Genomic DNA, 16,934 nt, shown 5'->3' with positions numbered 1-16,934 from the left:
TCCTTGGGTTTGGAATTGATGCATTTTAAAATTTGGTGGAATGGTTTCAATTTGTATGACATGCATTGAGTGTGGGAGTGTTAGTGAATCTAACTGGGCTCAGCTACATGACATTATGCCGCTGTTGTATTCGTTTGCAATTGCATTCCCACTTTTTAAAATCTAGGTAGCTGTCTCACAGGACCTGGAAATAGACTGAAGACTGTGTAAATGGGACTAGGTGAAATTCCATCAAAATTCAGTATTTTCTATGTTTTGGGGCCTGGGTGTATTAACGTTTATGGGGTAACTAAAAAATTAACCATTAAATGGGAGTTTGGGTCCAACACTGGCAAGGTCTGAGTGTCGTCTTTGTGCCTTTGTATGTCTGGCATGACTCAGGATTTGCTTGGAATGATGGTGATCATAATATGTGGATTCAATATTAGATAGAAAAATTACTGAGTCCAGAACACCCAATCTGGGATTGGAAATCATTTCTCCCTGCTGAGTGCTGAATAACTGTGAATTAAGATGAGCTGCATGCCCTGGTGCAGATGAGGACTTGAATCCAAAATCTGTCATAATCCACTAATGAACCCTGCCAGTTTTGCTGCCTTCTGTAATAAAGCAGCACAGCCCTGGCCAAGTGGAGGGACTGCCAAAGAATTGCAGTGAGTGGAGGGGGTAGCTGTGTCTCAGCTACAACAAGGCAAGGGCAATTGCTGGGGTTTGAAAAAAAAACTGTGTCCTCTTGCATCCCACCCACTTTTATCTCCACAGCAGCGGGAAGACAGCAGGAGTCAGGAAAGGGAAGAGAGGGAGGAGAGTGCTGGACGCTGCACGGAGCAGAGGGAGGAGTAGGAGAGGGGAATGCATAATGCGTGAGTGACAGAGGGTGTGCAGGCGGCTGGCTGAGTTCACAAGACACGGATGTCCACGTCCCCGAGTCTAGGTAGGTTTGCTGTCTCTCTGTTGTGGTGGTTGTTGCTTTGGAAGCATCCTGTATCCTCTGGAGGGATGCTCAGGGTCAGCTCCAGGGTTCTGCCAGCAGCACCTGTTGCAGACGGACAGGGTTTAACCAGGGCAGACAGCGAGCATGTCATGTCGCTCACCCGTGAGTGGCTGCTGGATGGCGAGAGTCTGCTAAGGTTTCTGTTGTTCCAGCAGCTCCTCTTTCTGCTCCGCACAGAAGGGCAGGTGGAGACAATAGTCTTTCCAATGGAAAATCCTATTCATGGGATAATATTGGGATGAAACTCAGTCTGAAGTGTCCTGGTTGCTAATTTTTAACTCTCTGAAAAATGCACAAAGCTTTGAGTGTTTAAATTAGGTGAAAATAAAAGAATTAGAGGAGCTGTGTATGCATTGTGTATTGCGAAGGAGAGTTAAAAGTAAGGATGAATTTTTCAATTCATCATCTGGTGACAAATGTGTTTTAAGTGTGTTAATAATTAAAATATGACATGTAAGTGATTACAAGTTTGAAATATGGCTTGTGCTTCTTGCTTTTGATATGCTGATTCTTATAAGACATTGCATAATTCGCTCTGGCTAGTCCAGATAAAGTTAAGATCAAATGTATACAGAACTGCTTGCCAAACATCAATCATTGTTTTTTAATGAGGCTATAATTGCTTTGTAGTGCAAGTGTGAAATAACATGTGATTTTTTAAAGAATGTTATTCATTATATAGAAGCCAAAAGTGTTTTTTCTGATAATACTTCGCATACATTTTCTCAGTTAAATGCTAAGCATTTTGAGAGCCTGGCATTAGGGCAGTTCACTAGCTGAAGGTAGATTGTAATACATTTACTTCATTTGTCCCATAAGCCTAAAACCACCTTTTTCCTACTAAGCATATTGTATTCAGTGTGTCAGTGCGGAAAGGAGAACCAGATTCCTGAGGAAATAATTTATGGCAGTATAGGCTTAGAACTAAAATGGCCAAACATTTGATAATGTAAAAGTTAACGTATTCGAAGGGTGCTCGATTTTTAATTTCTAATTTGTTGTTATTATTAATATTTGCTATTGATTTCTAACACTGAGTTTTGTGCTTTACTGGCTTTCTACTACACTTTTGTGTTTTAATAGCCTTACATGAAGAAATCAATGGTATTTATTCAATTTGCATCTGACTGAACTAATTAACATTGATAATGGGAGCACGTTTAGTAGCTTGTAATTGTGGTCTCTGTCCTGGGCACATGGAAATCAATGGGAAAAATGGTATTTGCTTTTGTGAGGGCTAGTGCTGGGCATCTTATTTGTGCTGTCAGCATTTTTAAGGCTGAAAAATAGTACTGGATGAGTTTTAAAGAGTTGATACTAGTGAATGAGATTGATCCTTAGTCATTCAAACTTTAGTCATTCAAAAGTACAACACTTTCCTTGGAAATCGTTATGAGCTTTATTTGAATGACAGGCTCAGAATTAGGTCTAAATAATCTGTTATTAAAAGCTCTAGTATACAAGATATTTTGTTATTAAACTTATTTTTCTTGCATTTTTTTTAATTTGCTTTAGGAATTTCATTAAAAAAATGAGAGTGCTTAAGTCTGCAAATGCTTATCACAGTATCACAGTACTTCTGCTTATGTTTTGTTTAATGTGAATATGATAACTGAAACTGAACTATTGGAAAAGCTATGAAAGCATATACCTTTAGTTTATAGCACTGAAGAAAAATACCCCTAGAAAGGTCTGTAAGGATCTCAGTCATGGGGTAAAAGCAATTTACAGCAACTTGAGGGAATAATAGAGACAACCCACAAACCATCTCTGATATCATTACACGACTACCATAGTTGTTCAGAATTACATTATAGTAACAGTGAGGTGATTATTAATTACTGTATTTTTGAAAGTACTTAGCAATGGTCTGTGAGCTTAAAAAGACTTTTATTTCTGGGTGTTTCACTGAAATCTTGATGGGAAAGTATGTCTTGCAACACACTGCAGAAAGGGAGAATTAAAATTCTTCTTAACTGCATCTGAAGTTTTTAGCCTAAGCTGGTTTTGGAAGCATCAAAACAGTAAACTGGGTGTCCATCTCTTGCTGTCATTTGAGGTAAGGTATCTGATGCAATTTAGCTTCATTTTATTGCTGAATAACTGTGCTCTCTGATATTTTTTTTCTTTCTTGGCCAGCCTCTTCCAGTGTGTTCATGGTTTCAGGTCAATTCAGTTGTTCATTAAGAAATACAAATGTGTAGGTACATGAGAGAAACTACGAAGAGTATGCTGAAGTACTTTGCTTAGGGAGTATTAGGCTCTGATCTCCTACAGATATAATCATTTGCATAACTATTTTTACACATGTAATGCTATCGATTGGTTTTGCTTCTTTGTAAAAATTTTGCTTATGTTTCAGCTCTACAGGACTGGCATTTAGTCACTGTTGTGCATAATGGTGAATATAGCACTTCTCACTTAGGAATATGCATACACAGTATCTGAAAACTTTTTTCCATGTGTTTTAAGACAATTGTAGGCATTTGTCAAAGTTTCTGAAATCCAAGAATTATATCTAATAGGAGCTGTGTTACTGTTTCCTAGGAGGAAAAAAAAAAAAAAAAAAGAAAAGAAGAATTGAGAGGAGGAATCAGTGTTATAGGCTATTTATCTTATTCCAGGTGAAGACACACTAGCTTTTTTAACCCTGAAAGAAGCTATTGAATCACAAACGATACTGTTCATACAAAACCTCACTTCTCTAAGTCACTGGAAAATACTTACTGCAATAAACGTGTTTGAGACTGATTTTATTCCACAGTGAGGACTGTTTGCAGAAGGAATTTGGAAGCTGTGAATTCTGAAATACACTTAAAATAATAAAGCATTGTTTCATGGATTGGCTTATGGATATTTCCTGTAAAGCTAGTTAAAGGTGTTTAAATTCCTTTCACTGAAACAAAAGTCCAAACTGAGGTTGCAGTTAAGGTAAAGTTGCACTTATTTATTAACAGTTTTCTTTGACAGGCCAGAGTTCTCTGGCGAAATTAAACAAGAGATGCTTTCCATGTTCTTCACAGCTTTTGTGTTTGTGGAGTTTTTAGCAAGTTGAAAACATAATTTCCTCTAGAATGTTATAGCAGGCATTTTTTATTTGATTATCTAATTTTGTATCCACTACAGATTTACTAGCTAAAGTATGGTTATGATTTTCATTTTCCCTCAGGCACTTATCCTGAACTGGTCCAATATGTTGCTGCTCTGAATTCTTTCAAGCTTTGCTTCGTTAAGGATTTAACATGGCCTTAATTCAGCCATCTGCTATGGGTTTGGCAGATCAAGAGATCTGTGTTATTGGTCAGAGCTTTAGAAATTTCCCACATTTTTAAAGGTTAGGAAAAGAGCTACCTTTATGAACAGATTTTGAGTAATTCTCAGCAAGACAATGGTGCAGAAGTGGGATAAAAAAATGCATGTCATTCTCTGAAGCACAGGGTTCCCTGTCTGCCTTTAGCTTTGCTGACAGGCAATTAGCATTTTAACCAGCCAATTTGGTTACATGCAATGAAGTACTTGGGTTTGTAATTTGCTGCTCTTGGCTTGGGGCTGTTGAGAACTAGCTCTGTGTAATCCTCTCAAAGCACCTTTCTTTCCAGCATAGTTATTGTTGCTGGTCTTAAATAACTAATCAACAAAGAGATTTCCTTGTCTTGAACTACAGGGGGCCTTAGAAGAATGAAAAGAAATACCCAGTTAATAAGGGAATGATTATAATTATTAAATAGTGATTATTAAATTGCGACATAGGTTAAAAGGTTTAGAAAGCCAAGGAAAGCACAATACACGGTGAAGGTAGTGTAAGAAGTCTTTGAACCCAAACAAATTTTGCTTGGGGAGTTCTCTTCAACACATAAATACTTTATCCTATGTTTTATTTAAAAACGGATTGTACAGATTTAAGGGATTAGAGTGAGGGCCCCATGCTAATCATCTGCTCAAAAAATGGTCCAAATATATTTTTATTTCTACAGAAAGAAGGCTTTTGGGGGACTTTGTAAAATACAGATCTGTAATAAACATTGTTTGCTGCAATCTGATTCAAAATTGGACACATTTAACTGTAGAAATGAAGATTGTTTTGATATACATCTTAAATTTTCATGTTTAGTAACAGACTTTTATGAACTCAACAGTAACTCACTGACACAATTATTGTAATGATTAGGCAATGCATTAAAATTCTGTTTGTCTCATACATGCGTATTAACTTGTAAGAACCCATAACAATCCACTGTGGATAGCAGCAATTCCTCTGGTGGATAGCAGTAATTCTACTGCCAGTGTACATGAAATAATGCCATCTAATCCCCACCAAGGGGCTGTAATTTGCTGTGGTATACCTTACTGTGTTTTTTTTTCCTTGCAGGATTATTCTGTGTGAAACTCTATTGCAAAACTGGTTGTTATATTTTTGGTTTAAATCGTTAGAAAAAATAACCACTCTACTGCAAAAGCCCGCAATTACTTTTTCTGACACATGCTATTCGTTTGGGCCATAATACAGCATTCAGAACAAGTACTAGGTGTTTGAAACTATGATGGTTTTGTCCACAGCTCACATGTAACAATGCATAAAGTAAGTGTTGAGGACATGGGAGAAAACTTTGAAGCAGTGATACAAGTGGAAATTGTAGCAGAACTTCATATCTTTACTGAAGTAGAATAAATGGACGTACCTCCCTGAAGTCTGCAGGCCTTCCTTAGCTGGATTTCTGGTTCTGTATCTTCAAAAGCCAGACCTTGTGGCAGTCTCAGTTGTGCAGTTACAATAAGCATGAGATGGAAGTGCTAACCACTTTCGTGGCTCTGTTATTTTTTTTTTGTGTGTGTTTTGGGGGGAAGGGGTGGTTTCTTTTTTTTTGTTTTTTTTTTTAGTGGCTTTTTTTTTTTTCTGGTGGTTCTTTTAGTTTTTTTTTGTTTGTTTGTTTTGTTTTGTTTTGTTTTTTCTTTTTTTTTTTGGTCTCCCTTTTAATCTGCTTGCTTCTTTGTGCAAGAAACTGAGAGGGAGTATGAGTGCTCACAGTGTCTCAAAGCCTACTTGAGCAAAATGCCTAGGTAAAAACCCCTGCTTTTTGCTTAAAACTATACTATATGTTAAGTGGAAATATTCCAAAATGTTGTTTGTTTGTTTGTTAGGTTTTTTTTTCCATATATAGTGGGAACTACATATATATAGATTCTTATAATTGCATGAGATAAATTAGACATTCTGCTGCTGAAATCACTGTTGCTTTATAGGTACAAATTAAGGCAAATTCAGATTCTTACTCGTGTATTTCATTAACATTTGTTAATTACTAGATTTCAGCCAAAGTTTGTTTACATTAGTCTCTGATCTGTGTTCTAAATACAAAGTAACCTTAATAGCTCCAAGTCCTATCACTAGAACTATCCTGGGTAAAACTGATCTGGATCTTACATCTAGTCAAAATGATTGTCTGGTTCCCTGTTTGACCACCGAATTATAAAGTAACTGCAAATGTTTGTAGAAGAGGCTTGTGTTCTCTCTGCTTGCTGCTGGCAAACAGCAGTAGTAGATTCAACACTGCTGAAGGGTTTTGCCCTTTTTCCCCTGCTGAGAGTGAGGACAGTCAGGGCGGATGGTTACCTCAAAGCCTTTGACATTATCTGGCTTAAGAGATAAAACTTGCTTCTCCAGTGGAAATTACATGCTTTAGAACTTAAAATTTAAGGATACAATTTAATTCCACTCAAATTCGTGTGAGGAAGCAAAAAGAAAACTTACAAGGGGTACTGTGGGCTTATTAAACTTTTTACCTCTCAGTGAGCTCCATTAACAGGATGAGGTGATTTGGATTTCTCATCAGGCTTCTGACTTGTCCAGGGCTTGCAGATTTAGTATTTTCAGTATTGGCTCTGGCTGTGATGATAGATTTACTTTTATGACTAGTAAGTATAAATACTACAACAGGCAGCTTCAGCATCTTTTCTTCCTTAAGAAAAGATGCTGAAGAGAGCATGCCTTTTTCAAGGGACCTTCATTGAATGAGCAAGAGTTTTCATGTGGCAGTGTTGTTTAGATTACGTTGAACTTGCCGTTCCCAGTGATACATACAGTCATAGACAATAAGACTTTGCATTTTGTTATAAATATTGCAACAGTTAGGAGGCAAATCATCCTGGGTATCGTTGACTGTTGTCAGTGTCATTAATCTCAAATGCAGATAAATCTGCTTAGTCCCTGAGGATGCTGTTCTGTCATGGCAGTGGTAGTGAGTAGGTAAGTTGGCAGCTGGGCCCAAAAACTTCATGGCAGTGGTAGTGAGCAGGTAAGTTGGCAGCTGGGCCCAAAAACTTCAGGGCAGTGAAAGCTGATCTAGGGATTTTCAGCACCCAGCAGTCTGCATCTGTGTTTTTGTTAGCACTTTCCAGTGTTAGTAATAAGAAGGGTGATGGTGGGCAGGTATCTGGAATGTCTTTGTAATAGAGGAAGATGGAAAACCTTAGAGATGAGCTGGAAGCACTGGCATCCAGTGGGACTGAATGAAGTGTGTGGAAATTGGTGAGACAGACTCCTGCCTCAAATGCTGCAACTACTGGTGCAGTCCAGAGGTACAAAGTGGTCCTTTTTGTGACTTACTGTAATTATCATGTTTTATGCACCTTGGAGCAGATTGAAGGCAAAAAGGAGGTATAGGAAGATATTATTTTAAATCAGTACCTTTGGAACACTGTCTTTTCCAGTTTGTGTTAGGGACTTACTTATCCCATATCTAAAACAAAAACCCAACCCCAACCCCAAAGAAGAAACAGCCACCAACAGAGCAGACTTGGGTAATGGCCACTGTCCAGTGCTAGGTTTTGCAAACAAGCTGTTGTGTCCTCCTTTGCATATGTGTGAACTTGGAGGGAAAGGAAACCCCAGTCTGAAATAAAATACTTCTCTCCCAATTTAGGATCATGACAACATGGAAAGGAGAAATTTAGTAAATCACAGCTTTTATAATTCTTTCTGTTTTCTTAGATTGTTCTCCAATATTGTAAATTTCAGTGGTTCTGAGAATGCTTAAAATACAAATGCTGCATATATACAGGGGTTTATTATGTGTCTACAACAGGCACAGCAAAGGCAATGGCCTTGAGAAACTTCTTGCTCTGTGCTGTTCTTGTGTACCACAGAGAATCTCCTCTTTACATATGAAAGAGCACATGGTATCTCTCTCCCATTGTATTCAGCCAAAGATGCTGCCGGGTGCTGACATCTCTGCTGTGAATAGACTTCTCTTTGGCAACCATTGATAGCTGTAATTCTGTACTCAATGCAGAGTACTAGGCATGCCAGTTTTTGAATGTTCTACTTGGCTGGGTATTTGTAATCAAGGGGAGTAGACAAGGACAAGCAGTGAAAAGTGCACTGGGCTTTACACATGCTCTGCTGCACTGTGTGGACTTCAGCAATCTACAGCGAGTTGTGAGAAGATGAGCGGTAGTAATCTAGTTGTAGTTACTAGATGGGAGAGGTGCTGCTTCATCATACCTGCTTGTTTCTTCTCCTGATCAGCAATAGCAAATCTGAGGTTCAGGGTACTTAATCCCTGATTCCATCTGATTCTTTCTTAGAGAACTCCCCTTTCTTTTGCCATTCTCCATTCTATATGTGGCATTTTATGTTCATTTCTTTTCAGGTTTGTAATCTCCCGCAGCCCTTTCATATCCCTTCTTGATTTCTCCGTGTGCCAATAGCCTGTAGGTTCCTTCATTCTTCAATGAAAAGGGCCAGGAGATCTTTTAATTCTTAAGTGTTTTGATTTATTAAGTGTGGAAACCAGTGTAAAAAGCTGCAGAAAAGACTTCTCATTCTTTATAGAAGTCTGCAGAAAAGATCTCTCATTCTTTATAAACTTTAAAATTTCATCTGAAATTTGTTTCAGAAACTGAGCAGAAAGGTAAACTAATCCTGCTTATTCATCAGTTATGAGAAACACGTTTCATACGCCCACCTTTCCTTGCCTCCAACTGGGCAACACATAGAAATGGTATTCCCATAATTTGTGGCATTACTGTGGAAGTTACTGTGTGTAATCAGTATATTCTTTTCTGGTTTCTACACTAGGATTTGGGTAATCCCCCTCAGGGAAACGCAGATGCTCTTCAGAAACTGCCATAAAATGCACTCAGCTCAGGATATTCAGTCAGAATCCTGAGTTAAATTTCTTTACCTTTTTTAATTATATGGTTGAATGATGTGATTTTTAGACTTCAGATTCTTTAATGCCATTAAAATGTCTAGATAAGTTTTGAGACATATTTCCTTTTGTTCCTGATTCCAAAAACTTTTATTATAAACCCTTTCAAACTTCCTCTAGGCCTCAGTTAAACTACCACAGATCCTACAGGTCAACTACAACTACTTTGAAATGGCTTTAGGCAGAACATGATAACAGAATGGTTGGCCCGTTGACTTGTACATACCCTGAAGGTGTAGAATACTCCATTGCTTGTTGTTGTTTCAGATACATTGAATGACTTTGACTCATTAATTAATTTTAAAGCTTGACTGAATATCCTGGATTGAGAGAACTGAACTCAGTAATATTTAGCTGAAGCAGAGGGAGTATTTGATGCACAAAATGCAAAGTTGATGAAAATTTAGCAGTGAATAAGGACTAGACTTTCAGCTTAATTTTTTTTTTTTTTTTTTTTAAAGTGAACTCACTAGTGACATACTGGGGTGAGGAAGAGTGGGAAGTTATCTTTCATACCCTGGTCTTGCAAAGACTTCTACTGATCTTTGTGCAGTGCGGTTAATAAGGAACAAATTGTGATCCATATAAATGTATGTAAGAATTTAGTGTATAAATTGAGTTCACATTTAATAAAGTAAAATACTGTGACCTATAGTATCTTTTTCAGCAATTTTAATAAATTTGTTCTGTGTTCTTGATTTATGGTATTTTTACTATATTACATCAATTTTTCAAAAGAATTGTGATTTTCAAAGTTGAGTTTATATAAAGTGAACAAAAACTACTTTTGGAAGTCTGTACAGAGTAAATCTTAGTACAAATAATGTAACAAGGAAAAATACACACCAGCTAAATAATTGATGGTATGATTATGAAACCTCTCGTGTTCCACAGGAGTAATCCTATAGTTTTAGAATGCTCTCTAGTAGAAGTAATAGAATTCAAGTAATTCTAAACTTTGTATTCTTGCTCTCAAGGATCATGTTTTCAGTATTATTTACTAGAAGCATGTACCGTGGGAAGATATTTGTGAAGTCTATGACAAGGTAATAGTTGAAGCTAAAAGGTCAACAAATTCCTCAGCTTAGTATGTACAATGCCTGCATCTGCAGACAGTGTAATTGTCTCAGGGTTTACAAAGGTTAGACATCTGTTCTCTTTTCATCTTGAAGGTCTGTATTTTTCAGAGCAGTTCAGCATAAAACTGACAAAAACACCTTTAAAGTTAATACAGTCACCTTTACAAATGGTGACAATTTTAAATCCCAGGTGTTTAATGTAAGTTTTATCTTTGCTTCCTACTGTAATCTTTTTCTGCACTAGAATTACTAAATAGATATATAGGAATTGAGCATTGTTCCTGAAAGTGTTACATATTAAATTCCCAATAAGAGCTGTGGATATCTTGAAGGGCTGTATTAATGGCAATAAAAGTATATGGCAGTGTGAAGTTCTGCAACAAAATATTTTACTATGTGACATTTTTGCCAGAAATCACAGAACTCCGTTCAAATACGTTGCTAAAGGGATAGTTGTTTTCACAGGGAAAATTGTTGGGTGCTGATTTTTTTGCACTTGGTTTTATTGCTTGCTTGTTCCCTCTGTGATGTTCTGTACAGCATTAGGTGAATCTTTTATTACAAGTAATTAAAATCAGCTATTTTTGTCATCCTGGCATTCTTTGCTTGCAGGAATTCTGCAAGACACTAATGGTTCTCTTGACTGTACTTCCAACAAGCAACAGTTAGTTACTATCATGTCTGTGGACATGCCTTAAAGCAGTTTATTTCAAGTTCTCACAATGTACAATTAACCCTTGCCCAGATAGAATTTATTGTAAGATAAATCAAAGTCTTGAAGTCTTTCTGAAGCTGTGTTATCTTTACTGGTTTGAAGGCTTATTCCCTGTTCAGTGTGAGATTAAAGCTACCCAACTGTGTACATAAACCCCTCAGAGTCTGCTCTGGACTTCAGATATATTCAGAAGAATTGGTATTATTGGTATTATTTACCAGATTCATCTGGTAAGGTACTTGGAAGTATCATTTTAAGCAAAATGACATTTTTTTTATTTATGCAATTGCAAAAATATTGTTTGTATCTTCTGTACAGAAATCTTAAGAGGTAACATGAAATAGTGGCTACACACTAAAATGCGCCTTTCACGCTATGAACACCTGAAGAGTTCACTGGAACTTAAACTTGTATTTTACATGACCTAGCTGTAATACAGGAGAAATGTAGGAGAATGTAGGAGAAATAAATCTAATGTAGGAGACATAAACTGCTTTAGTTTTAAGTTGTCTTATCAACAGAAAACCAGGCATTATGCACAAAAAAAAAAAAAACACAAAAAAAACCAAAAAACTCTAGCTGTGCAAAGGTTACAATGAAATTAAAATGCATCACAGTAATTCTCTATTACAGGAAGACATGAAAAAATCATGGGATAAGAGAGGCAGTGAAAAGAGTCTCAAATAAATGTACAAATGTTTAAGAACATTTTGTGGTCTGTAAGATGTCAGAAGATGGTCTATGAGATGACTGCAGACATTCAGTCCTTCACACTTCTTACCAATTCCTGTTTATTTTGAGAGACAAAGAAAGTGGAAATAGAACTGTCAATCTTTAAGCTAATTATTTGTTGATTGAAAATGAAAACAATCATGGCAATGTCATTGTCTTTTCTTAAAAGAAGTTACTTATACCTTCACTTGGAAGAAGTTCATAAATGCTGCCTAAAAATCTGTAGATTAAAATTATGACAATAGAATTAGAAGTAGGTGTTAATTACATTATCTGACTTGATTATAACTGAGTCCTGTGCATATTTTCATCTAATTTCTGAATCTCACAAGAGAATCAAAGTATTTGAAGGGTTGAGAGGGGTTGGCTGGGTCGGTAAGGCAAACCGAGAACGTTTTACGTATTTTAGATTAACAATTTATTTCTAATTATTCTTTTCTTTTTCTATAGGGATGCCCTCTTCTTCTTTATTAGTTTATTTGCTTTTAGCATTATTCATTAATTTCACATCTGGAGAAACAGAAGTGAAGTTCAGCGGACAAACAGAATTTGTAGTTAATGAAACCAGTACAACTGTTATACGTCTTGTTATTGAAAGGAGAGGGACGCCTGCTAACATCACAGCAATTGTGTCGGTAAGAAACTATGCCAGTTATAGTCTCAGTAAATATGAGCATCTTTCAGAAGTTTTGAATGTTTTCTGTCATTATGAAGCCAGTGAAAAGAAGGGTAGTATTTCACTGTAACAATGCTTTATTTTGAAGAAGTAACACCAGATTTCTGTAACTTCCTGCTGGTCGCAGCAGTGGTTTCAAAATGATATAACAATGAGCTAGCTCCTGCTGTTCATGTAGAAGTCCAAACTGATATGCTTATTTGATCTTCATTGTGTCTGTGAGCACATAGTGAAAATGTGGGTACATAACAATTTTTCCTGTTCCAGATTACTTGTAGATTCTGCAGTCTGAGTCTGAGTCAGATTTCCATATGAATTTTAAAAATTACATTGTTCAGTTCATTTGGAGATCAGAGTTAGTATTTTTACATGATCTCAACTGTACTTCCTTTAAACATTTAACCCCCTCAGTGTGCTAGATCATATGTATATAGAGCAAGATATATGTGGTATGACCTGAGAGCACAGGTACTGCTTATAAATTTCTACCACCTATAGACAAAAGAAATTCCCTATGTTCCTGTACAGTATTTTATTCACCTGTAACTAAAGATGAAAAGCATATGTCTTAGAATTACAAGGAATAGAAATTGAACTGTAGGGATTTCACACTTTATTAATATATGGAGAAGAAAACCTTGAGAAAATGTGACTGTACTTTGAAACTAGTGCTCTTTACTGATGTAACAAGCAGAGTAATTTAGTTTCCTTATTAAGGACCTGAAATTCCAAAATTTGTGTGTAACATTAATATTTTGAGCTGCTCTTTTAGGAGGATGTTTATAGCCTGTTTTTGTAAGAGCCATTTGCTTTGTGTTGTCTTAGATACATTAAAAGTAGTTGCCATTATGTCCCCTGCTGGTGAGAGCCACAGAAATACCTGCCATGCTTTGTTTCCTCTTCACTGAACTTCTGATTTCAGTGTTTCCAAAGCAAAAACAGCATTTCTCAGAACGGTTCATTCACACCTTTAGTGCCTGTAAGGATGGTAGTTTCAGGTGTGGCAGCTATGCTGGTTCAATTGCTACTCTTCATTTAGTCTCAGCTTCTGACTCTAAACTTAACCCAGACCCTTTGCTGTCTTGACACTACTGCCTTTGTAATCTCTCCTCTGGCCACCTTACTCACAGTAGAATCAGTGGGGTGTTTTTTTTTTTTTTTCTGACTGAAAGGAAAGCAGGGCTGTTCATTAGAGAAGACTTCATTATGCCAATTTTGGCAATTAAAATGTTAATCTAGATTGAACGCTGAGGCTTCTTCTAGTCCCTAGAGTGAGGCAGGAAGGCGGAATTACATCTTAGGGTAAGTTCAGTGCAGGTAGGTATTATGAGGTATCCAGATCTCTGCTAGGAACAGCTTTTCCGTTAAAAAATTATCATATGGTGCATTATGCAGAAGATACCCAGTTGCAAGGAAGGAAGTAATAAATGATTCTTAATGAAGTGTTGTGTTTGTTTTGTTTTTCTGGTTACACAACACAGATATAAGGGGCTATTATCTATTCCTTCTGCCCAGAAATTAACTGTATGACCGTATGGGGAAATTACAGGGAGATTTATGTGCAAGGAAGAGTGTGTGAAGTCTGTTAAATGAGTCCAAAATAATATTATAGAAGATAGTGGGGTAAGAAAGAGATGGCATTCGGTTGTGTATTTGTTGCAGATTGATGGAGAAGACACAGGAGACTTTTTTGACACATACGCAGCTGCATTTATACCTGATACAGAGACAAACCGAACAGTATATATATCTGTCTGCGATGATGATCTTCCAGAGGCTGATGAGACATTCACATTTCACTTGACACTACCAGTAAGTCTGAATTTTTCAATTTATCTCTTCCCCAGAAAACAGCAGGTAATGTGACAGAAATGAATTGTATTCCACAGATTTCAGTGGAATCTTGTGAGTTTGAATGCTAATAGTTAAAATCTAAAATCTGAAGACTAGCCAGGATGGTGCTTACTGCTCTTTAGAAGGTTTTGCCACTCCTGTGTGTGGTGTTGTTTTGCCATATAGACATAATCTGAAACTGAATGCAATGGGCACTGCATTCATCTGTGGACATTAGATTGTGAAGACACTCCTAGCATTTCCTGTCTTCCCGCATAGGCCATGCCTGGAAGTAGCAAAAGAAAGAGAAAGACTTCCAGTCCTTCAGAAGATGGTAAACACGACTTACCTAAACCAAACAAATTCTTAAACCCACTTATTTTTCCTTCCTTCTTTCTTTGCTTTGTAAACGTAGCTCTTTTTCACAACACTCTAAAGATTTGTGTGCTTTAGCTGGTATCAGTATAATAGCTTCAAAGTTTCAGTTTTGTTCAAATATTAGGAAAAAAAGAACAACTTTGGAGTTCCTGCAGTGCTCCATGCTTCATATCTAGTTCCCTATTGCTATGGTATTACTAATAGATTGCCAAACTATGATTCATCATTTACAAAGTTTGTTTCAAGCACTTTGTTGTTGACTGTATAGAGTGCATTTCCTCAATAATTAAGAATTACTTCAGTGCATTCTGTTGGTTTAAGTAATTTTCATTGCAATATATGACAAAAAGACATACAATTTGTTACAGACATGTTTATTCTTGAATTGTGTGAGTTTTGCTGATCATCATGTTTAATGTCTTATTTTGTTCTGTAATTTTAGAAACCGTCTGCAACGATAAAGCTTGGCTCACCCAAATCTGTCACTGTAACAATCTTATCAAATGACAATGCCTTTGGAATAATTTCTTTTAACATGGTATGGCTTTTTATATGGTATATGTGAAAATTTTAGAAAACATAAAGGTGAAATTGTCACAGATGCTGTTTAGTTACTCAACTGAATCCATTGAAAACTGATTCTGAGTTACATCTTTGAAAACATCTCTAGAGGTAATTCATACATATGTATGTAATTCATACATATATACATCTTTAATACTTCTGTATGTTTTTAGGTGTTCAGGCGTAGCCTGAGACCCTCTCTCTTGGATGAATATCTGTGTTCATGTTAAAAAAAAAACTTAAAAAGTTTTTTAGTCCCACTGCCCCTGACATCTGTAAGTCAAGATCTAAATATATAGGGAAGAAGTGAGGAGTAATACTATAGGAAAGCTAAAAATGCCATTTGGAAATCTTGAGAATGTATACATTTCCCCATGTTTAGTAAGAAATGCCATACTTTACTCTCAAGCTGAGAGAACAGCATCTTGATAGATGCATTGTTTAATAGCTGCAACAACACGCTGGTGTGACTCTAGTGGTGCAAAGGGTATTTGCAATAATTCAAAGTTTCTGTTAGTAGAAAGAGAAACTATGCCTTATTGTCAGCATTATAATATTGGTGGAGGACTTCCTTGAAAAAGCACAAGAACATAAGAAATTTTTGGCTCAGCCGTACTAAGCCATGTTTCTCCGTGAATCGGTGTAATTACTGAAAATCTTTCAGCCATGACAGTTTAATAGACAGAGCCCGTTTAGCTAGTTATCTAATAAATTACTTTTTAATGGAGAAAACCTATTTGTAATGGCATTAGGAACTCCTATAAATACCAGTGCTAATATGCCACTGCTTTGTGTACGTTGATTACGTTAATTTACCAAAAAACCCTACTCTACTGCATAACGTGATGATTTCTATCTGAAATCTTTAATGCTTTTTATTAGCTGAACTAATTGGTTGCTAGGAAATGTATGCCATCAGTGGACTGGTTTGCAGATTGGATTAACTTGTCTGTGGGAGTTTGGTATTTCTATGGTAACAGTTTCTTCCTTCTGCTGTGATATTTGATCTGTGCCTGATTGCCTGTCCTTTTTCTTCCTCATTAGTCTGCCTTAATCACAGTGAATGAGCCCAGGGACAGAAATGAATGTGTGCCTCTCACTCTAATTAGGGAGAGGGGCACCTACGGGACAGTCACTGTAACTTTCGAGGTGAGTTTATCAAAAAGGCTTCATACACTAATCTGTGGGATGAATATTTGAGGTTATAATCATAACTTATCAAAGTGTTTATTGCAGTGAAAGAGGGGCAAAATACCTACATCTACATTTGTTAAAATTGTTTCATAAAATGAAAAGATAATACCTGTCAATTGGAAAGTATTATAATTATCTGACTTTAATTTGAGGAAAAATTAAGAGACATTAGAGAAAATTCAGTGTTCTCTGTCACTTAGGAAGATATTTGAGACAGCATTAGTTGCTATTACTAGAAAAAAATGTGTATTAATTGTGTAAGAAATGTCTTATTTAATATTTCTTCAAAATGTATCTATATTCTACAAAGAAACATCTGAGTGAGCCTTTGATGCTTGTGCCAACTTTGAGCATACAAGTATGAAAACTCAATATTAACTGAAATTCTTTAAGACTGCAGTTTGGAGTCTCAGAAACTTAAACTTTTCAAAATAATTAAGCACATTGAATATTTAGGCTGTTAATTATATACTTAGTTTGAATGTTATTTTGTGGGGTTTTGGGGTGGCTTTATGTTTGTTTGGTTTGTTTTTTCTTATCTAGGTCTGATTCTACTTTA

General features: G+C 36.4%; 1 protein-coding gene across 1 annotated transcript in view; it reads left to right on the top strand.

Moving 5' to 3' along the window:
- Window positions 1–525: 525 nt before the first annotated feature.
- The window catches only part of ADGRV1 (adhesion G protein-coupled receptor V1), a gene marked incomplete at its 3' end in the record, with an annotated part of 91,476 nt that continues 75,067 nt past the window's right edge, over window positions 526–16,934 (top strand). Inside the window, exons 1-5 of the mRNA XM_061354375.1 lie at window positions 526–934; window positions 12,181–12,365; window positions 14,069–14,218; window positions 15,060–15,155; window positions 16,226–16,330. Of these exons, the coding sequence (XP_061210359.1) occupies window positions 913–934; window positions 12,181–12,365; window positions 14,069–14,218; window positions 15,060–15,155; window positions 16,226–16,330 (558 nt within the window). The remainder of the gene's footprint in view (window positions 935–12,180; window positions 12,366–14,068; window positions 14,219–15,059; window positions 15,156–16,225; window positions 16,331–16,934) is intronic.

This window comes from Neopsephotus bourkii, unplaced genomic scaffold (genome assembly GCF_033783945.1).
Source record: "Neopsephotus bourkii isolate Nb327-2 ecotype Australia unplaced genomic scaffold, CSIRO-AGI_Nbou_v1 NB_732, whole genome shotgun sequence".
In the NCBI taxonomy this organism is placed as follows: Eukaryota; Metazoa; Chordata; class Aves; order Psittaciformes; family Psittacidae; genus Neopsephotus; species Neopsephotus bourkii.
The sequence above is the reverse complement of the archived record's forward strand: the minus strand, read 5'-3'. Positions and strand labels throughout refer to the sequence as shown.